This window comes from Periplaneta americana, chromosome 17 (assembly GCF_040183065.1).
Source record: "Periplaneta americana isolate PAMFEO1 chromosome 17, P.americana_PAMFEO1_priV1, whole genome shotgun sequence".
In the NCBI taxonomy this organism is placed as follows: domain Eukaryota; kingdom Metazoa; phylum Arthropoda; class Insecta; order Blattodea; family Blattidae; genus Periplaneta; species Periplaneta americana.
In genome coordinates, this window is record NC_091133.1 from 7,913,690 (window position 1) to 7,937,188 (window position 23,499).

The following is a 23,499-nucleotide window of genomic DNA, read 5'->3' on the forward strand; positions in this document are numbered from 1 at the left end:
TCCAACTAATTCAGCCATACAGAGTATAAATACCCGCAGGAAGAATGATTTTCATATGCCATCATCAAATTTCTCATGCAATCAAAGGAGATAAAAATGTTCAATCGTCTTCCTGAAGACATTAAGAATCATAACCAAAGCCCTGCATTATTTAAGGTAAAACTAAAAAATTACTTAATATCTCACACTTTCTATTCTGTAGATGAATTCTTAATATTTCACAGTACTGTGTAAATATTTTAATACTCCTAACCCAAATTTTCCTGACGTCCTCATAAAGTGTATTTTATGTCATCTGGCGACATACTAGGTAAGGACTATTTTAATGAGCCCAATTTGTTTACGCAAGATTTATGAACCTGTTAATAATTTACAACTGTTTGAGACGTGTTTTGAGTTATGGTAGTAATAACAGTGGTTCTGCTTATTTTCCATGGTTGAACTTGCTGACATTGTGGTAGAAAGGTGAGTACTGTGTTCTTACAAATGGCTTAATCTTCTAATTGCGAGTTAGATACAACTCCGGAGATGATGCTTGATGTACTAGATAGTTTGTTGTTTAGTTTCGTCTTAGTAGGGTGCCGTAATTTTGAAATGAATTAGCACAGCCTCATAAGAGGACGTCAGGAAAATACAACTTACTTTGTGTTTAGAATAACTCTGTCTCAGAATAAGCTGTTAGAGCTTCTTGAAAGGAATGATGATTCCGCAATTATTCTTACGACATTATTGCATTACCTGCAGCAACTGTGAATAATGATTAGGATTAGAACCAGAAGACTGCCAAAATCTTGATCACCTTCCAGGTTCACAGCTGTGAGGGGAGGCAATAATTAGTTTACCGGGACCTTCATCAGCTATCGATAACGTAAATTTATCTGAACCTATTCAAAAACAAGTGTTTTGCCCCTCCTTACATTCTAGATCTCTCTACCTACAGTAGTAGGCCTATAGATCTCAACTTCAATTTTCTCCTGCAAGTACTTCCACCTTCATTTCAGGTTCAAGTTCTGGGCTGCAAGTACCAGTGATGGTTATATCATATGGGTTTAACCATTCCAAGGGACAGGAACGTGTAATGACATGTAAGCAGATGAAGATTTGGGATATCGAGCTGATGAAAATGTTAAATGTTTCTTTAGATGTTTCTTATTTTCCATTGATTGCACACATGATAGGTCTGACAGAACAAAATGCATGGCAACTATACAGGAGGGATGGTGGCAAATTGGAATGTTTGAGTTTTAGAAGAAATGTAGCAAATTCCACTCTGAAATCAAATAAACCAGTTGTTTCATCAAAGGCAGGTCCACTAAGGAACGGAAAGTGCTATAGATGCGTTATGATGGTGTGGAGCATTTTGTGGCAGACCCTCAGTTCGACAACGAAGTTAACAGAAAAGAGCAACAGCACTGCAGACAATGCTCCAAGAAGTGTAGTAGGATATGTTTGAAATGTGACTGCTCACCACATGCTTCATGTTTTCTTACATACCGTATGAAAGTTTGAAGTTCAGCATTTGGTGTTTTTATCTAGAGTTTAGTGTTGGAAAAAAGGGAAGCCTCAGGTTGTCACATTTTGTTATACATATTTCGTGTATGAGTTTCTGATTAGTTTTAATTTTTCTGTTATTTTTAGGGGTTTATTGATATCCTATCCTCTGATTGAGGTTCTGGCTGATATATAGGCCTACTTGTGTTATCAGGCAATACATCTCGCTTGACATTATGTGTCAGAGAAAGAACAATTGTTTGTGTACATCTGAAGTCTGACTAGTGTAATATGTAGCTAGTCGGCGCTGTAGGCAATGGAGGGGGTAAGAAACTGGGACACTACCAAATTATCTCCTGGCTTAGTTGCCTCGAGTGGTTCCTTATTGGTATCACTTATGAGGTTTAGATATGTCTTCGGACAGTTGACTGAACAACTGATGTCCCCACTGAGAGTTTTCAGATCCCTTTTAGGCATATTTCAAGCTTCAATCTTTACACAAGGGCACGATACTTCCTACGAGTTTACGGTAATGCATGTTATGGTTCATGTATATGATATTTTGATTTTCTGATTGTTCTTAGATTAGGTAAGTTGTTGGAAATAACTATTTCTTTTTATACTGAAAAATGTTAAAAAAAATATGCTTTGAAAATTTCCCATTTATATTTCATTAAACCTTGCTGAGATGGTGGATTTTCCTGACGTCCTCATGAGAGGATGTTTAATTTCATGCTTATCAAGCTCGGACTGTGTTAAATTGTCTAAGGTCTACAGGTGCAAGTTTTATAAGATATTTTCAGAAAAAAAAATCAGAAATATCTGGGTTAAATGGTAAACATAGTGCATTCTATAATAAGGTATTTTCTGTATATAGTTCATAATATTTGCATTTTTATATGTTAAACGTAAGAATTTGACAGGTTCTTTATTCTATGCTATAAAGCAAATGAGGGGGTTGGGGGAAAAACCAAGCAGTTCCAATTCAGTACTTTTCGAGATAATGAAGAAAAACTTACCGCCAAACAATAAGCATGTACAGAAGAGACAGGTCCAAAATATATTATAACTGTGAATATAATTCTTGGAACTACTTGGTTCTTCGACCAAACGATAGAGCGTGATGTTTTGTCCTCTGTGCATAAATAATTCAAAAATGAAAAAAAATTGGAGGCGGCCTGGTTTTTTCCCCAAATCCCTCAAATGTAAGAATATTATGGAACGAATAAATCTATCTATTTCTCAACGAGAACTCGTTGCTATTTCTCTGTCTGCCTTTCTAATACAACCTCAGACTCGTGCTAATATTGGAGAAATCATTTCTCAGAAATGGAATGTCTGTCCGGGATTCGTATCTTTATTCACGGCTCCTTTAATCATACTGGATACTTGTCATCCTCACGACAGCTGTGTCCATGCCTGAAACGAAGTGAGAATATCGCTATTTTGGGGTTCATTTTTATTGTAATAGCCTAGTCCATAGAGGTAAGTAATGTATCTCTGAATATTGCTAGTTTTTGCTTTCTGTGTAATTATCATTGGATTCTCTCTTATCATTAGTGTCTTGTTTATCCTCTTATTGTACGAGCGTTTTCAGAACACAATTTTACAATATTCTTGCTGCTTAGTAAGGTTGATGTAAGTTATTATTTGTAGCACGTTTCATTGCCAATAATTTATTTTGTGTGCACGAAGTTGGAATTTTGGAGGAAGAGCAAAAGGAAGGTAAGACGTGTGTTCTGAAATTTTGTACCGTAATTCTTGCAGATCGTTTAAAAAGGGTTTAATTCTGTCGTGTGACAAATTTAATATTTGGTAATTGTGGAGATCCACTCCATCGATTTTTATTTTTATTTTCTAAAAATTGCTAATTTTTACCCCAATTTAAAAAAACTTAGAAAAAAAAACTAGCGAGGTGCTTACCTAACTTAACCTAACGTAAATTTCGACTTAGGCATCGTTGCACCGAACAGAACAGATTTATGTGTTTGTCGGATTGATGTCTAAATCAAAATTTAGGTTAGGTCATCTCGCTACTTTCTTTTGAAAGCTGTTTTGAAAAAGGGGGCTCAGAAAATAAAAAGAAAATTCGATGGTGAAGCGGATCTCCACAATTACTTTTAAATGTGCCTAATGACAATTGTAAGTTGATTTTATGCTGTCCACATCCAGTAGACACTTCGGGGTATGATTAACTACTCTTTGGGTTAAAATCAGTTTCCAGATCTTAAGAAGTCCGGTCATATAGAGCGTACATTTTTTTATTTTGGACATAATAGATGGGAAATTGATTCTAAAGTTGTGAATTAAATATCTATTTGTTGATTAAGAAGAGTGAAGTCCACACCTTTGGAGTAACGGCTAGCGCGTCTGGCCACGAAACCAAGTGACCCGGGTTCGAATCCCTTTCGGAGAGAATTACCTGGTTGAGGTTTTTTCCGGGGTTTTCCCTCAACCCAATATGAGCAAATGCAGGGTGACTATTGGTGCTGGACCCCGGGCTCATTTCACCGGCATTATCACCATCTCGTTCAGACGCTAAATAACCTAAGATGTTGCTAAAGCATTGTAAAATAACCTACTTGAAAGAAGAATGAATAAGCCTAAATTTGAGTGAGCTAACGAACTGTTCACTCGTATTAATAATAATTATATGTTTCCGGCGAAAAATACACGAGTAAAAATTAAAACAAGTGTAAGGATGACTTGTGTTGCAATTAGAAATATAATGAATACAACATTTATGAATAGATTACAGGGATATTAAACCAAAATGTCCTTTTATTTTAAAATGATTGTATCTGTTTTGGACATCATAATAAAGAAAAGTGTAAAAAAAATGTAGTTGATGCACAGTGGGACGGATGGACAATCTAGCTGGGATAAATTAGTAACTTCCCTGCTATGTAACATATTCTCACAAAACTGTATTTTGTTAACAGGTAGCATACTTGTTTTTTGTACGAAGTCTCAATACATCTGGATGGGGAAAACTACACACTGTTGTTGTTTAGTCAACCGTCCGAAAACAGGTCAGAACCTCACAAGTGATACGAAAAAGACATCACTTATGAGACAATTAGGCCAGGAGATAATGAGGTAGCGTGTTCCTCTAGTACTTACATCGTCAATTAGCTACATATTACATTAAGATCAGACTTGTGATGCATACAATCAATTGCTCTTCCTCTGACATATATCATCAAGTGAGATGTACTGCCTGATAATACATGTATGCATGAGTCATAACCTTTTATAGAGGATGTATATTCAAGAATACTAACTTCTCTCCTATCTAGCAGATTTTCACAAGATACAGTATATTAGTTAAAAGCACAATACCTGTTTCGTGTACCATGTCTGGTTGCATTTGGATGAGGGAAACTACCCTTTATAGGGGTGAATCCATACAAAAATAAGATATTCTCTCCAATGTAAGAGATTATCACAAAATGTAGTAAATCAGTTACAAGTACCATACTTGTTTTGTGTACGGAAGCTAATTACGTTTGGTCCACACCTGTGGAGTGACGGTTAGTGCGTCTGGCCGCGAAACCAAGTGGCCCGGGTTCGATTCCCGGTTTAGGGCAGGTTACCTGGTTGAAGTTTTTTCCCCGATTTTCCCTCAAGCCAATATGAGCAAATGCTGGATAACTATCAGCACTGGACCCCGAACTCATTTCACCAGCATTATCACCTTCATCCCATTTAGACGCTAAATAACCTAAGTTGTTGATAAAGCGTCGTAAAATAACCTAAAAATATTAAAAGAATTACGTTTTCATAAGGGGAACTATCCTTTTATAGTTGTGAATGTTTACTAAAACAATTTGATATAATTTCTATGTAGCAGATTTACACACACACGCACGCACACACATATGTGTGTGTATATATGTATATATATATATATATATATATATATATATATACATATATACATATATAGTAGCTATATTAGTTACAGTTAGCATACTTTTGTGTACGAAGGTAGATTACATTTCAATTAGGGACACTATCCCTTTATGGAAGTAAACGATTGGTATGCTTTCTTTACTTTCGTTGCCCTTCGAGGAGTTGTGACAGCCACCTCTTTGACCATTTGGGCAGCATTACGCCTTCCCGAAAATTTTAAGGAACACTGTACTGCCAAAATGAATTCTTCTCAATGTGTGAATAAATTACATTTTTCACAACATTTCACCAACATTTTTCGCTCGATTCTGCTAAAAGTTTACGGGATCTCCTTGCTGTAGATGTCGATATTCTATCTGTTAAAAATGTTATGTTTTATTTAACGATGCTCGCAACTGCAGAGGTTATATCAGCGTCGCCGGATGTGCTGGAATTTTGTCCCGCAGGAGTTCTTTTACATGCCAGTAAATCTACTGACATGAGCCTGTCGCATTTAAGCACACTTAAATGCCATCGACCTGGCCCGGGATCGAACCAGCAACCTTGGGCATAGAAGGCCAGCGCTATACCAACTTGCCAACCAGGTCGACTAACTATCTATCTGTTAACAATGCCGAAACTTCAGAAGAAAATTTAATCTTCTCGGGTAGCCATTGTCATATTACAAAAAAAAAATCTTTATATCTCTTAAATTTTTTCCAGAAATTACGAAATTCGCGAACGAAATTCAGTAGAGTTGTTGAGAGAGATTCCTTCCACCTTGACAACAATTCTCCATTTAAGTTTTTGAGTAACAAAACATAATAATGAGTAATTTGTCACGATGTTAATACTTAGGCCTAACACTTGAAAGCGTTCAAGTTGCATGAGAGAGCATCTTTCCAGGGACACTGTAAACTTTAAATGTGCGCTCCATTAGCATCTAGTAGCATGAACAAACTCAGAACCCTAAATTCTCAGTATGTCCTTAATATGTTGTCCTGAAAATTGCAATGCCCACGGCTGCCCTTCATATTTAAAAGTTTAGATAAACTTTCACTAAGTTCAAAATTTTAACGAAATGAATGCCTATAAATGTGACGTAAATGAAATGTTTTATCGCGATATATTTTTCATACACATATCCAGCTTCAATTTCCATTTCACAACTCTACATTCTGCCCACAAACAATTTAGAACCACGTACTATTTTGCTCTATCAGCGATTGGACGAGACCTGACTCCACCTTCTTCCTATATGCTTAACTTCTGGAGCTAGACTAAACATAAATAAGACCTTTCCAGGGCTATCAAACATGGTGTGAGATAATATAGGTATTGCTTAACAGCTCTGATATCTGAAATTGTCAGAATATTAAACTTGATATTTTTAATTCTTTTCAGCTAGATTGTCCATGCGTCCCAGCGTGGGATGTAAGGAAATGGTCTACTCCTGCATTACAACTTGTAAATTTTTTAAAATTTTTTATGATCAGACTGTTCGTATAAGCTGTGGAGAAAGTTTTTGGGATTTACAGTGGATGTTCCACGTCCGTCGTAGAATATTCTAGATTCTGTACATTTTGTGCCGACATGTTTATTTAGCAGTGTTTATATTGAACTTCTGATAAGCTGATCATGAGTCATCTCCACTATTTGCCCAGGGGGAACGAGATGTTATATCCTCCGCTGCATATTTAAAACGTAAGTTAAAAGTTATTGAAACTTTGATCAAGCTATACAGTTCACATGGGGCTGACGCCTTATTTGTGTTGCCCAATTTCATGATGAAATGCAACTGTATGAGACATAGTTTAACTTTACAAATATACATATATATATATGTATCAAATATGAATGAGGTCTCGCCCACCTCATTGCATATTACATGACTAGTGTGAACTAGTCAGTTTGTTTTATTACCATTAAGTACGAGAAAAATTCGTACCGGCACCGGGAATCGAACCCAGGACCTCTCAGCTCTGCGCGCTGAGTGCTCTTAACCAACTGAGCCATGCCGGGACATGATCCACGACGCCGGCCGAACTCCTCTCGTAGTAATTATGTTACGGCCTTACTACCTGCATTTAAGACGATACACGTCATATTTATACAGGAGCGCATATTAAATGACTTTATGGCCATATTTAACAACAGTTTCTGATGACTGTTAACATTATATATGTATCAAATATGAATGAGGTCTCGCCCACCTCATTGCATATTACATTATAAAATTTTAATAAGCAAGTATTTTGCATTAGTTTAATAGGCCTACTGTTTCTCATTTTTATTACCCTCCCGTGTGTGTGTGTCTGTGTGTGTGTGTATGTGTGTGTGTGTGTGTGTGTGTGTGTGTGTGAGAAAGAAAGTACTTGTGTCAGTCTTGCTCTCAGAATGTTCACCAAAAATCGAAGGACGTAGAGATAAAGTTGTAAAACACATTTTATGCATGTAGGCTACTGCTGGATAGAACAAATAATTTTGGCGAATTGCTTTTAAGTTTTTAGACTTTTCTTGAGAATAGTAAGAGCATGAGTGGCACAAGTGCGAAATTTTACAGCAGTCGTTTGCTGAAATATGAATGATTCTATAGCTTTTGACACATGAAAATACTCGTTTATCAGAATTGATGAGATTCAGAAAAATAGTAAAAATCTTTCCTTTTCAAAACTATCAGTTCAATTCTGTCTACCCTTTCCGTTTTGTTATATAAGCTTTCACCATGAACTGTATATAGAAATCATACCATTTGATCAAAGGAACAACAACATAAGTAACAGCAGCACTGACTATGCTCGCCACTTGTGGCCAGTCTGTACCGAGCGATGTAAGCCAAAGAGTAACAATATTCGCTAGTAAAATTTGTGACTATAATGTTTAAGAATTGACTTCACTACTGCAGTAGTGTTTAGCTTGTATGGTGGCGAGTTTTTTTAATGCACCGAAAGAAAATGCACGTCTCCAAAAATTTAACATGTTATCAGAGTGAAATGAAGGAGGAATATAATGTGATTCAGGGAATATCGTGATAATCGACGAAAACAAGTTCGGGAAACAAAATCTATTATAACAGTGGAATAATGTGGCTGACATTCACTAAGCTTCCTGTCATTTTTGCTCGATGTGGTTGTCATTACTCTATCTTCTTATTAATTTCTATCTCAATCATTCACAGTGGGCCTACTTGTCAAAAACCTAAACCCTCATCAAACCCTACCTAACCTTATCACTGACAGTGCGTTTGAAACTGATTATCTCATCTACCTCCACCTAACTCTATCATTAACAGTGGGGCTGCTTGTTACTAATCTATGCCCTCATCAAACCCTACCTAACCTTATCATTGACACAGTGCGTCTGAAACTGATCTATCTCGTCTAACTCCACTAACTCAATCACTAACAGTGGAGTCCACACCTGTGGAGTAACGACTAACGCATCTGGCAGAGAAACCAGGTGCCCGGGTTCGATTCCCGGTCGAGGAAGTAACCTGGTTGTGGTTTTTCCGAGGTTTTTCCTCAACCCAATATGAGCAAAACTGGGTAACTTTCGGTGCTGGACCCCGGACTCATTTCACCGGCATTATCACATTCATTTCATTCAGGTGCTAAATAACCTAGATAACGCGCTGACCATTACTCCACAGGTATGGACTCATGCATATATGTTGGCGACATCTTATACTTTGTTAGCATCATAATGACTTCCACACCTAATGTCCAGTTTAGCTGTACCCCCTTTTCTATGATATTTCAACCAATTTTTTGTTATTTTACATGTCTGCAATATACAGTCAGAGGAAAGGACTGTTGTATAGTGAGGATCACGTAAGTTCAGTTCCCAAACAGCAAATATTTCCGCCTTGTCAGTGTTGCCAACTGTTACCAGATATCACCACATGTAGTAAAATCACGATCCTATGTACTGAATGACTTCTTTACTCACCGAACTTTACCTTAATGTTGGAAGGTTATTCTAAATAGTTTCAGTAATAATGAGAATAATAATAATAATAATGAGAAATGTATTGCTATGTTCTATTCTTTTATTCCTTTACATTATTATTAGTATTAGCATTAATAGGTTACCATACGTAAATATACAACAAAGTATAGTATATAATATTCAAGAATCAAATCTGTTCCAAGACCAATTAAATTATTGTCACTTCACTTCAAAGATTCCAGCGTACATATACCGTACTTCCTAAAGGTAGATAAATTAATAACCAATTGACTTTTGGTTGGAATTCGAATGAACTTCTGATTATCTTTTGAAATTAGTAAGGAAATGGATAATACAACTAGGCTAAAACTGAAATAATAATAAATCAACTTACAAAAATAATTTTGGTCCTTAAAAGCCATAAGTAATTTCACTTCTAGATACCTTTTTAAAGATTTCATTTGTTTGTAAATTGCTTAATAATGTTACACTTACACTTATTATTTCTGCAACTCCACGTCTGTCATTGAAAAAATGTATGATACATAACTGTGAAGTCTCTTTTTGGCTCTTGTGTCCTAAATTTAAATAAGAAAAAACAAATGATTCAAGAAATGTGAGCTGGTGAAAATTAAATACTCAATTAATAAAACAATTACTACCAAAAGAGTATTTTATTAATTCTATACAAAAGATGGATTACACAGAACAGATGGCCAGAAATCATAGATTTATACACAACATACAGCATGAAACGATCATCAAAAAATGCTTTCTGTACACAATAACATCTTTCAAACGAAGTGAAATAGCCAATAAGTTTAATAAATATTATGCTAATAAGTAATAACTATAATTAATAATTATCTACAAGCTGTAAAAGGGAATAAAATAGTATATTGTTGAAATTAGGGGGTTATGGTTTATTACGTGTATTTATAATTTTAATTACTTTTTCTACATTTAATTATATTTTAATTTCTATTAGATTAGTTGGTGGTGTGGTTGTTAGTTTTATCTGTGTACGTCAGACTATTAAGGAAAAACTGAAAGAAATATTAAATCTACAATCTACTTTATATAACAATATTTAATCAAGAACTGAATATTACTATTAATTTAATAACATAAGACCCAAAACATCTCCAAGTCCAGACAATACACATGCTGATTTTCTTAAACATGTTGGCAAACAAGCAAACTCACTACTTTTATCTTGTAATCTCATCTGAAATACAATATCTGTCTGGAGAAAATCTATCATAACATCAATTTTGAAAAGCAATTATTCAACTAATATCTTTTTGAGTTATCGACAGATACCACTTACTAGTATGATAGCCAAAATTATGGAAGAGATGATTTCATAGATTGAATTGGTTCCTGGAATCTAGTAACTAACTTTCATCTTATTGAGTTGACTTTAGAGAATTGCATTCAACAAATGGACAGATTTTAAATTTTAGTCAAGATATTAAAGATATTTTAAACAGAAAACAAAATACCTTAACAATTTTAATTTATTTTCAAGGATCATTTGGCTCTGTAGATATAAATCACTTAAGAAATTGCAAACTTAGGGTGTCCATGATAAAGTGTTACACTGGGCCTGTGACTTGATTATTTGATTCATTGTCACAAATATGTAAACAGAGACAGATTCATCTGGGCTTCCCACATTGTTGTTTTCAGGAATACATTTTCCAATATTAATGTCGATGGTCTAACTAAAGAAATAGATCTTATGATAATCTCATCATTTGCAGATAATATGGTTCTCTAGAACAAAAAATCACAGTCCACAAATATTAATAAACTGAGCCAAAATCGCAACAGACTTTTTGACTCTACTTGGAGAACTCAAACTTGCTCAATTAAGGGAAACTTTACTAATAAAACACAATCCCAAGTTATTTCAAAATGAATAGTATATAAGTTAACTTTAACAGATGATGTTAAGAAATGTGATACTTCTCCAGACATTTTAAAAATCATTAGAAACGATAAATGATCTGGTCAGTGAGTGACTACACAGTATTTTTTTTATAGATGGATCCTGTTTACCAAGCCATAGATGTAGTGGTGTTGTAGTACAATACCAGTATATTCCCTTTTACAGGGAATTATATTCAAACACTTGTTTGCCCCATTTTAACCGTGACAACGCTTTTTAGTTTTTTAAACATTCTGGTTATTGTATTGTGTTTGTGTTTAGTGAAAGATTTTAGATAAGGGCGCAAATAGCCATAGTAGCTGACGCGCCCTTTTTAAACGCCACTAACTAGCTAACTAACTAACTAACTAACTAACTAACTAACTAACTTCAAACACTGACTAATTTTGATAGTGAAAATTTAGATACACTTTTAAGCTTACAAAATCTCCAGTATCGACTTCATAAATCTGAGAAGGCTGTCATACTATCAGATTCAAAATCAGATATTCTTGCTGCAGTATTGGACGTAACAGCATGAAATCTCAATATTTTACAGTGTTTTAATATTTTAAGCAAAATGGTCGAAATACATCGACGACTGGTACTTCCGTGGATCCATGAACTTTATGGAGTGGGAGGTAATGAGGTAGCTGAAAGGTAGCAAAATTACTGTAAGGTTATCTATACCTGCATCTTACCACACTGTTAAAAGAATAACAAGATTAGAACATGACAATGTGGTAACAAAAATCGGAATGATTCTAAAGCAAATGAAAAAATTGCAATAGGCCATCCGGCATCCACTCCACGATGGAGGAAAATCCTCAGAAGAAACCAACTAATCAGACCAAATGGGGAATCCAAACTACCCTCGAGTGCAGCTCTGAATTTGCAGGCCAACGAGTCTACCGACTAAGCTACATTGGTGGTTCCACTAAAAATATGAAGTACATGGCACTCAGATTATTAAATTGACAAACCTAAACAATTATTCATCAGTTAAGCTATAAAATATAATACATAGCAAGCAAGTTAATTCAATTTAAAAGTATAAACAATTCAATCAGTTGAAATATACAGAAATTGATAATAAATATCATGCAAATTACTTCACATTACAAGCATAAACAATTCATCACTTGTGGTATACAGCCTACTATTTAATTTACAGCACATACAATTCATCAGTTAAGCTATAGGCCTACAGTCTACTATTCAATTTACAGCATATATAATTCATCAATTAAGCGAAACAAAAATATAGTACAATACATAGTAAAAATAATACACCTAATTTAATAACTGAACTTCTATGAAAATCTACAGTGGCAGTACTCATATTATCACAGGCCATAATTGTCTCAAATATTTACAAAGAACTGATATTTCAGAATCTCCCCATGCCATTTCTGAAATCTCAATGAAGATATGGATCATTGTCTTGACTGTTTAACTTTACACAGCTTTCAATCATCTGGTTAAATATTGGAGTGCAAGATAACAAATGACATCAACTGCTGAACACTTGGTATCAATCAACCAACAACTTCATTACATTAAAGGGGGAAAAAAACTGAAAGAATTAATTGTATATAGACACAACACATAAGACAAGGCCGCTTCAGAACAGTAATTGGCAAGGCTCTGTTGTTTTAGGATTCTTATGTAGATTCAATTTCACCTGAAAGAAAAAAGTAGCATCCATAAGTATGCCTAATTATGAGAAATAAGAGAAACGGTTGCAATAGTAGTAGTAGTAGTAATAGTAGTAATAGTAGTAGTAATGATACTAATGATAATAATGATAATGATAATAATAATAATAATAATAATAATAATAATAATGACTGTAAAGTATGGAAATTAATATTGCAATGTAATATCAAAAGGTGATTTCACACCATCAACTCTTATCATTTAGTACAACAAATCTATTATATTCAGTTGCAATCACCAGTAGCTGTTCTTTCCTCCATTTTGTTGTTGGCTGATTTTTCACAAGTCTGCTATGATATGCAACACTATCCATGACAATAACGCATTGCCCTAATGTTCTCGGGTTAACAACTGTGTTTGCACCCACTTCTCAACTACAGGGCTATTCATAGCACTATGGTAGTCCTGACTTTTCTTTCAATTGCATGAAAAAATTAAATCAGCACCTGCAATAAAAATTATACCTGGGCATATAATTACGTCACATGAATTCACAGCATTTAAATAAAGAAAATAAAACATAACATAACATAACATGACATGACATCCTCTTTGGTGAAAGGCTTTCCCACGTTTTTATTTAGTCACCAATTTTTATATTTTTGTACCCTGATTAAAAAAATTACTCTTGCCAAATTTATGTAAAATATAAATCAATGTAACTTACCGAGTATAAATCCACCTTTCGTTCTGGCATCTAATCTTCCACCCTCATTTGTTGGTCTACGAATAACACCATTCATGTCACTGGAAACTTCACCTGGTTTATTTCATGAATAAGTGGGTGATCCTACTTAAAAAAACAGAGAGAGAAAAGCAATTCACATTGACACTCTAAGAGACACAAAAATTTTAAAGACAGGAAAACCGTTCAAGAATTTTATAACTAGCCTCTAGTTATAATATGAAACTATTAATTGCAAAACATGTTGTTCCCACCTGAATTCATTACTAGTAGCCTATATTAATTGCAATTTCATATTCCACATAAGTGTTAACCTATTTGTTAGTAAAAAATTCAATCACTCAATGTCTCACAATACATTGAAATTTACCATTCATAAAAATCCAAGTCTCATCCAAGAATACTACGGGTTTAGGGTTCTCACGCTCCACATTTCTTATTTATTCTCTTAAAAACGAATAACATCACTTTCTCGTACATATGTATAAGGATCCCCTTTGCTCCATAGAAATTTCATCTCTTTCAAAATTTTTTTCACCGATGATAAGGATACTCTAAATAAATATCTTTCATAATCATCATTCATATGTTCCAGAACTTTTGCTGCTGTTAGTACTTCCCCTGTAACAGTAAATGAAAATTATGCCATATTTTTATACATATGACTAATATCAGAATTACATTGCATAAATCAACACAATAATTCCTGTAACTTCCCTACCTTTATGTAACTTGTCATAAATAAAGCTCGCAATTGCATCTTTCGTAAAATCATCAGCATCAGTCACTGGATGTTTACGTAGTCTATGTTTTCCTGGTGTCACAAGTGGGGTCCCCTTCTGTGAATTTATCACTTTCGTGGCTGTAGTAAAACCAAGCTGTAATAACAAACAATAACATAACACTTCTAAAAATTGTTATATCATAAAATTCATGCATGATACCAACATTTACAGCTATATGAATAGAAAATGATCAACATGTTAGGTTGGATCTACGATAGGTTTAAGTAGGCTAATATTTAGGTAATCATCAAAGAAGGCATAATTTTATTTTGTTTAATTGATTTCTGTGATATTTACATAGTGATGAACACGTGGTTTTAGTGCACAGCCACAAATACTTTCAGCACAAAAATCCTTTGACACTTACCTGTATATTCTAATGCATTGTTGTAGTCCCTCCCTCAAACGTGTTACTAATTACCAATATAACATGCGAGAGGTCCAGGACGAAGAGAAATGGTTAGTTTCCCAGTAGTGCGTCCTCGTCCTCTCGAGTGTTATATCTTAACAAGTACGTTGGGTGGGGTAGCTTTTCTGAAGAAACACCATATTTAATATTACTTAGACCAGTCATGAATAAATTATTCAGCCAGAGTCAACGTTCCTATGCTTTATAGAGTATGTTATATAGTTATTATATAAAATTGAATTATTTTTAAGCACCATAACAGGCCAACATTCATGTAATATTTGCTGCAATATCAAGTTAATAATTACAATATGACTTGTATTTTCTTCGGCCGATGTGGCATGTAAATTGTGATCTGAACGGTTAATTTAATACCAAAAGAGAAAACTGGAAATTTACTTTCGTGCTGTTTGATTACTTGTTCGTCTAATTTGTAAATGTATTTAAGCTATCACCTACTGCAGTATTACAGTATCTTAAATGTATTTAGTTTGGCAATATGAAAATCACTGACTTGATTAAACATGTAGGCCTAACCTAAAAATTTGTTTTGTTTGACCACAATCATGAAATTATTAGTGCAAACTCCTAAAACTGAATACCACTTTGAAATGTATGCTTAAGAATACTTACTCCTAATAATTGTCCTATTCTGGTTGTAATTGCTGTCTCCGTTAGCATAATTCCTTCTTCATTATCTTCTTTCTTCAACTCATTATACACGTGAACTACAGATTTCTGAAGCGTACTCTGAATGCCACACATTTTCTTCCTTGGAGGAGTCACTGCAACACTATTTCATTTTTTTGACATAGTAATAAAAATCTAAACACGAAAGAAATTCATTAAAATTTGAAATAATATTTCTATCCATTACCCACGTGCATTATCACGCCCAAGTATATTATATTCATTCGTACTTATCTGACTATTCTTGAATTATAACCACAACGCAACACATAAAATAACTATTATGTATTAATATTAATACTAATATTAATTAATTATTAATAAGTTCGAATTTCACTATCTTCCAGTAACCGGCTGAGAAATCTAGTACAATTTTAATTTCATGGAACTCCAGTACCGGCAAATATTGTCGATATTTGCCTTAGCTGCCAACATACCGGTTACAAAATCACTACCATTTATAGTATTTGTCAGTATCGAAATTCGAAACGAAGTTGGCAAAAGAAAATTCAACCTTCAAACTAGAAAATCACCATAATCCACTAGCATTTGTAGTAATGGGGGAAAAATGGTTAGGTTTCACCCTTAGGGTATCAAGTTACCTGGTCTTCCCTATATAATGGCACATTCAAGCGTGGTTAGAGACAAAATAAATGAAACACTGTTTGACAAATATTATGTTAGATTTTTCAAAAAGGGGAAATATGTAATATGTATTCATAACACACGAATGACTAATTAGGCAACAGAAATATCCAATGAAAGAGAAAACATTTCAGAATGTATTTTCGTGAAAGTTGTACTGGTACAGTGAAATTAATGGAAAGCATGTGCATTATGTTTCTCTAAATTTAGTGTCCTTATTTAGTATAGTTACATGTCGATTTAGGATATTATTGACTGAAAGTAGGTTGAAAGTTGCAGAAATTTGTTCATAAAGGAAGATATTTATCATATTATTCCACTTCTTTGTAGTTAGCCTGAAAATCTTTTAACTGAACTCTATTCATGGTTTTTTTTCATAATGACTGAGAAATTTCGCTTCGGCGCTCAGGATCGAACTCGAATCCCCCTGTTCTACGTACTGGGTGCTCTAGCACTGAGCTACGCCAATGCTCAATCCACAGCACCGGATCGAATATTTTTTCTTTGTTTTTTTTTTTTCTTTAGTGGTCCAGTGCAGAGAACTGGGGGTCCCAGGTTCGATCCTCGGCGGAGATAATTCTGTAGTACAAAAGAATAATAATCCTTACTTAGATTATTCGTTTAACAGTGCAAATAAACTGTAGAGTCCCGGCCGAACAAGTTAGTCACATGAGTATGCTCCTTGTGTGACATAATATAAGTCGGACATGGAGTAAGTCCACAAAGGGAAAAACGAAGGAGAAAGATTCGATCAGGTGCTGTGGGTTGAGTCTCGACATTGGTCAGTGGTAGAGCACCTAGTGCGTAGAATTGGAGGTCTCGGGTTCCATCCTCAGCGCATGAGTGAATTTTTCTCTATCATGAATAAATATTAAGCATTAACAGATAATTCTGTAGGATCTAAAAATTAGTAATTCTTACATAGTCTATTCATAGTTGTTGGAACAAATACACCGTGTACCAAACAGGACTTTACAAATTTATAAACTTACAGAAATTTATCCACGTATCTTACAGAAGTGGTTAAAATATCATTTTAAAACAAAACACATCACGTAGTGCCATAGTATCATATTCAGACACCAAGAGCGCTATATCAGTTACATTACAAAATGGCTGGTTTCTCTGGTGGGGAATGCGTTCTCTGTGTGTTTTGGTTTCACGAAACAGAGTCCTTGACTACAGTGCAGCGTAAGTTTCGTACTCAGTATCGTAAACATCCTCCAAGGAGGTCTACAATTTACTCTTGGCACAGAACTTTTGTTGAGAATAGTTGTTCTGTCCGACATGGCAAATCTCCAGTTCGCCCGCGAATTTCTGATGCTGTTGCTGAACAAGTCAGGGAGAACGTTATTCGTAGCCCCAAGAAATCAACGAGAGATGCTTCTCGTGAGATTGGTATAACACACGTCGTCCTCAGCAAGGCAGAGTATCGTAAGCACCATTTTGCTAACTTTACAGGAGAGGCAGTTACGATACTTATCCAGCATGTTGGTGAATACAATAGTTTAAGTTTAAACCAACTTGGCAGATGGAAAAGAAAACTGTTGGAGGCTTACGGATTTCTACAGTCGATGCGCAGTGTTGGGCATTTTATTCTAAGCACCATAACTCATTTTCGGCAAAAGTGGCGCTTACGAAACTTTGCCTTGCATGGAACATGACGGTTTGGCGGATACTACGAAAGCGTAGTAATAAGTGATAGAGGTATATCAAGATATACTCGAAATGTTCCTCATTCCGCAGATTGACGAAAATGATCGAGATGGACTCATTCACTTCCAGCAAGATGGAGCACCACCTCACTACCTCCACGAGGTTTGTGGGCTACTTGATCTGCTTTTTCAGTCGTTAGATTGGTCGTGCAGGGCCAACTGCATGGCCACCTCGCTCACCAGATCTGACACTCAACTCGATTTTTTCCTGTGGGGTTCGTCAAAGATCTTGTATACGTTCCTTCTTTACCTGCCAATCGTGCTGAGCTGAGAGCTCGAATTACTGCCGCAGTCGTGACTCTTGATCTACAGGCTCGTCCACACCTGTGGAGTAACTGTCAGCGCGTCTGGCCGCGACCGGGTTCGAATTCCGGTCGGGGCAAGTTACCTGGTTGAGTTTTTTTCCGGAGTTTTCCCTCAACCCAATACGAGCAAATGCTGGGTAACTTTCGGTGCTGGACCCCGGACTCATTTCACCGGAATTATCACCTTCATTTCATTCAGACGCTAAATAACCTAGATGTTGATAAAGCGTCGTAAAATAACCCAATAAAATAAAAATAAAAAATCTACAGGCTCGTGTGTGGCAAGAGATTGATTTTAGGTTGGATGTCTGCCATATCACAAACTGAAGTCATATCGAATCAAAATAACTGCCTGATAGAAACATGATGTGTTTTGCTTTACAATGACACGACAACCATTTCTGTAAAAGTCCTCTTTGATACACAGTGTATTAATTCTGGTTGTAATTGAGTTTCTGTTTCTAGGTGTTATTACTTTCCCAAAGGTGTAATGAGTGAGATTTTCACATTATTTCATCGTATTGAAGCTTGCCTATGTAACCTAGTATAATATTTACGACAAAATTAATGTAACAAAAAGATTTGGTTGCAATCTCCATAATAGTCTTAAAATTAGCTTCTAACAAACGCATCTGTCGTGTGAAACACAGGGCACATTGTTAGGGCTTATTAGTGGCTCATAGTGAAATCACTGTTGTAAAATAGTTTAATTATCTCCTATTGCTATGACTCTTAAGCAAGTCAGGGCATGCCAATATTGTGTTGGTTTCATTAGATGTGTGTTAAAATGTTGTTGCAATGCGAGGACAAAAAAAAATGATGTCTGCAGATTGTGTCTCGTTTCTAATATCCACTCTTTCCTGTGTATAGTTTACATTGTTGTGCATGTGTTTGTTACTGTGGAATAGACATAGAAATAGAAAAAATGTTTAGCCAATTGTTGCATTTGACAATTACGATTTCAATCCAAAATTAATTTATGTATAAACTTAATCACTCTTCTATGTCGCAGTGATTATTATTGAAGATAACCACGTCATAGGTGTAGCTATATTAGCAGCAAATGGGTAATTTTTTGACAGTGATCTTTCAGTTGTAATGGATGCTATCAAGATGGAACCCGAGGTCGATCCTCTGGCAGTACAGCCATGTGATGACGCTATTAAACAAGAGGAAAATCCTTCATCAGATGTAAGACAATTTTTCTACTGTCTAATTCTTGTATTACTATTTATTTTTATTTATTTGGCTGCAGTGTGTTACAATGCATTGGCCTCTGTTCATACAATTTTATACATACATAGGTAGATCTACTTAAAGGTTATACTCTTGAAACCTTACCGAGCTGTTTGTACCATGCTGCCAACATAAGTGCACAATGGTAAGTTGGCGAACTTAATTGTCATGAAATGCATTGCGCTTTGATTAAATGTTGCGATGATGTGCCACAAATAAGTCTATTTCTCGCATTGCACTTGAGCGCCAGTAGCATATGTTGCGTTTTTTTTTCCAGTCGAAATGTACTTTATAAATTTACTTTTGGGGCAGTGTTGAGTGCCTTAATGAAATATCCAAATTGAATCAGGAAATATTGCAGTCACTATAATGACAATATTTTATCTTATATCAGCGTAATGTGAACTGAATTCCTTCACAGATTTGGCTCTATTCACTCTCATAAGTGAAGATTGCCTTCTTTCTGACATATTTTACTTTTAAAGTCTGGTTTTAATTTTTCTTCAATTACTTCCATACTTTCTTGGCTGTACTACAATTAGTATTGAAGCACTGCATGGAGACCCAGAGTGGAACCTGTAACACTTGTGATCAACTTCTGTCACATTGTAATATATTACTCAGTCAGAATGCCTCTTTGTTCTGCAGGAAGGGAATTCATTGGATCTGCACGTGACTAAGATAAAGGAGGAATACGTGGACGACAGCTACGATCACACATCTGAGATAAAATCTGAAGAAATTGTATTGTCCAATAACTTTCCCGTGGTGAAGTGTGAAGCCGAGGTGAGTGGAGCTCATTGAGAGTGCTGGCTCTTCTTTCCAAAGTTTAGCTTGTATTCTTTTCGTCACAGAACCTTCTCTGTACAGCTATGATGACAGCGGATTTTGGTTGACAATGGGGAAATAAAGCTATATGCATGCTATTTATTGTTTATTTCGGAATAGCCTAAATTGAAATTGCGATGTGCCTGTTTTTTTAAGCTTTGAAAAAAATACTTTCAATCATAATGCAGTTATTTTTGGCAAGGAATGAGATCTTCCTATATTACCATCTTGAATATCCCTTAAGTCCACACCTGTGGAGTAACAGTCAGCGCGTCTGGCCGCGAAATCAGGTGGCCCGGGTTCGAATCTCGGTCGGGGCAAGTTACCTGGTTAAGGTTTTTTCCGAGGTTTTCCCTCAACCCAATACGAGCAAATGCTGGGTAATTTTCGGTGCAGGACCCCGGACTCATTTCACCGGCATTATCACCTTCATTTCAATCAGGCGCTAAATAACCTAGATGTTGATACAGCGTCGTAAAATAACCCCCAAAAAATATATATCCCTTAATGATTGATGTTGTCTATAAGTGGAGTGAACCTTCCAAAACGCAGTTTTGTACATTTTTTATTTTCAAGAAAATTACAAAAATCTGCTGTACGAAAAAAGAAAAATTCTAAAGCAAGTTTATGCGTGCATAACTGATAATTACTGTATTTTGACACGAAAATCATATGTGTTATATCGAGACCTACCTAAAAAAATTACATCGAAGCAATTTTTCTAATTTTGTACAAATGTGTGTGATAGTCTATTCCTGATATGTTCTTTCCACAAATTGAAGGCTACATTTAAGCTCACACATTTAACATACATAAGGTTCTAAGAATTATATGAAGTTGTGTTTTGTTTACAATAGTTATTTATGATACAAGTGTTGAAAGTGGCGTTTATTTCGTAAGTAGGCCTAGAGAAGTTTGGGAAACGAGGCAACACTTGTAACATGTGTCAAAACCGTGTTCTAGATAGCTGTTCATCTGTGCTGGTAGGGTATAGAGATAATTCTGGCAACCTATCCAATGCTGTTTTCTCCTTCAATGTATTCTTGAAACATTGTCACATTAAAAGGAGGAGATGCCATAGCTCAGTATTCGACTACAGATTCAGAAGTATCTGCTTCAAATCTTGGTGTCTCTTATATTTTTGTAAATAAATTTAATTCTTAATTGTGTCATACAGTTAATCAGTAAAATAGTTGTTCAAGCAATTTCTTTATTTCATGTATGTTTCTTAACACAAAAGAGTTTAAACATGCATGCTACGCCTCTTATCATTATATCTATTGCTTGAAATATTTAAAAGTAGGGTAAGATGAAATCTGGGAGGTGCTACAGATATCCGATGCTGATAGAGGAATGTCTTGGTGGCCAGGGTCCAGGGCCGGATTTTCCAATAGGCCAACTAGATCATGGCTTAGGGCTCCTTCTAATAGGGGGCACACTAAACTTAAGAAAGAAAGACAGAAATTGAAAAGGAAAAAATAAATATCAAGTGTTTCAATTTTCTTGAACTTATTTATGGGTAGAATCCAACTTAATTAAAATTCTCGGACACGTTTTCAAGTTGACGAAATTGTTGAACGAATTTTGTAATCAATTTTATTTCTAAGATATAATTGTTATATTCACAGGAAAAGAATCTCTGTGTAATGGAGCTTTAGTATAATAGTATAGTTCTTAATTTTGCTTGACAGAAATGATTAAGCTGAAATGGAATAAATTAGCCAGTAGTATCATTGCTATCAGCATATGCTCAAAAATTGAATTATCAGTTGAAATGTCTCTTAACTGCTTGGATTATGAGCGCAGAAATACTATCAAAATTCAACTATTCGATATTGTATAAAAGACATTATAGTGAAATATTTGATTGGACACTTCAGGATTGGAAGTGAAATCCCAGTCACAGGAAACCAATGAACTAGATGGCCAATTAAAGCTACCTCCTTTATTTATTTCTCTTCTTAGGAATATTCGTTCGATGTGGACAGAGTTCAGCAGGCGCAGACTCTGGAAATATCGACAGAGGAGGATGAAGTGTTGATTCAAAGGTGAGTGTAGTGTGCAAGTTTTGTCTTTCATCCCTTCACACCTTCATGTATATGGTGACGTAAGGAGTTACATTTATAATGTTTGATGCTATTTGCTATCTAATATATGGATGTGGTTATTCATTGGACGGCTTATTTGTGTTTTGGTGTTGAAATGACATGAGATTTACTTATATTATCATTACGATTAATATTATGATACTAAGAGCCCTAAACTTCTTATTTCACCCACTGTGCCACTCTTTGTCTGGCATTTGCTTTCTGATCACATGTACTATCCTTACTATACTTCCATATTTCAATATTTTACTGTTTCTGGTACACTCTTAGACAAAAAAAAATGACCGGGCTCCAGATTCTATGTCCGATTCAGAAGACTTCGGGTGCATTCGTCAGAGCATGATACACACACGGATGAATTTCTTCTGTTGTAAATGTTTCCGCTACTCCACTGCCACCACTATATGATGAATATATAACATGCTTCTTAAAGAGTCATCGTCTCTCTCGCATAGCGTAGTCGGTAGCATTGTGGCCTTATATTCGAAAGGTTTCGAGTTCGAATTTCAGTCTATACTTTTTTTTTTTCATTCTCATTTTTTAGTTCTTGTATAATGACAATAACCAGTATTGTGAAATATTTAACGGAAATTTAATATTTACAAAGGGCAAGTTAGATACATAATAGCAATCTTTTCCCTTTTATCTTGTATTTAAAGAAACTAAACGAAATCTTCTCGGATAGAAATAAACGATAATAAACATTAAGTAAAAGAAATCCTTCTCGGATAGGAATAAACAGACATAATCCTTTTCTTTGTATTAAACAAAATAAAGAAATACATCTCGGAGACCAATAAACAAAAATCAAAATAGACAAAAAATTCAATACCGGGTATGTAATCCCTCCGCATCTATAACCGCCTGCATTCTACAGGGTATGGATGCGATCAGGCGTCTCAGGTACTGTCGACGTGAAGATACACGATCCCAAGCGTCCTCGATAATGTTCCAGAGTGCATCTTTTGTGGTCGGCAGACGTGGTATTGTATTTATCATCGCGTTCACAGTTTTCTTCACCTCCGACCACACATTTTCTAGGACATTCAGATTTGGTGAACAGGGAGGCCATTCTATCAGTCTGATATATGGCCTCTCTGAAAACCAT

General features: G+C 35.3%; 1 protein-coding gene, 1 long non-coding RNA gene and 1 other non-coding gene across 5 annotated transcripts in view; 1 reads left to right on the forward strand and 2 right to left on the reverse strand.

The window, feature by feature from the left end:
* Positions 1–2,872: 2,872 nt before the first annotated feature.
* LOC138693163 (zinc finger and BTB domain-containing protein 14-like) overlaps positions 2,873–23,499 on the forward strand; it is a 32,158-nt gene continuing 11,531 nt past the window's right edge. Inside the window, exons 1-4 of one of the 3 annotated variants that reach the window (XM_069816867.1) lie at positions 2,873–2,976; positions 19,302–19,410; positions 20,104–20,241; positions 22,249–22,331. In XM_069816867.1, coding sequence (XP_069672968.1) covers positions 19,318–19,410; positions 20,104–20,241; positions 22,249–22,331 — 314 coding nt within the window. In that variant the 5' untranslated portion in view covers positions 2,873–2,976; positions 19,302–19,317. Of the gene's footprint in view, positions 2,977–19,231; positions 19,411–20,103; positions 20,242–22,248; positions 22,332–23,499 lie in introns of all 3 variants that reach the window. The other 2 variants (XM_069816866.1, XM_069816865.1) reach the window with 2 other exon arrangements.
* Positions 7,331–7,407, reverse strand: TRNAC-GCA (transfer RNA cysteine (anticodon GCA)). Its single transcript has one exon. It is a non-coding gene; the product is annotated as a tRNA-Cys (tRNA).
* On the reverse strand, positions 9,993–17,257 carry LOC138693164 (uncharacterized). Its single transcript, XR_011330236.1, has 5 exons — positions 15,498–17,257; positions 14,041–14,548; positions 13,653–13,778; positions 13,224–13,431; positions 9,993–12,950 (listed from the first exon to the last, which is right to left on the reverse strand). It is a non-coding gene; the product is annotated as an uncharacterized lncRNA (long non-coding RNA).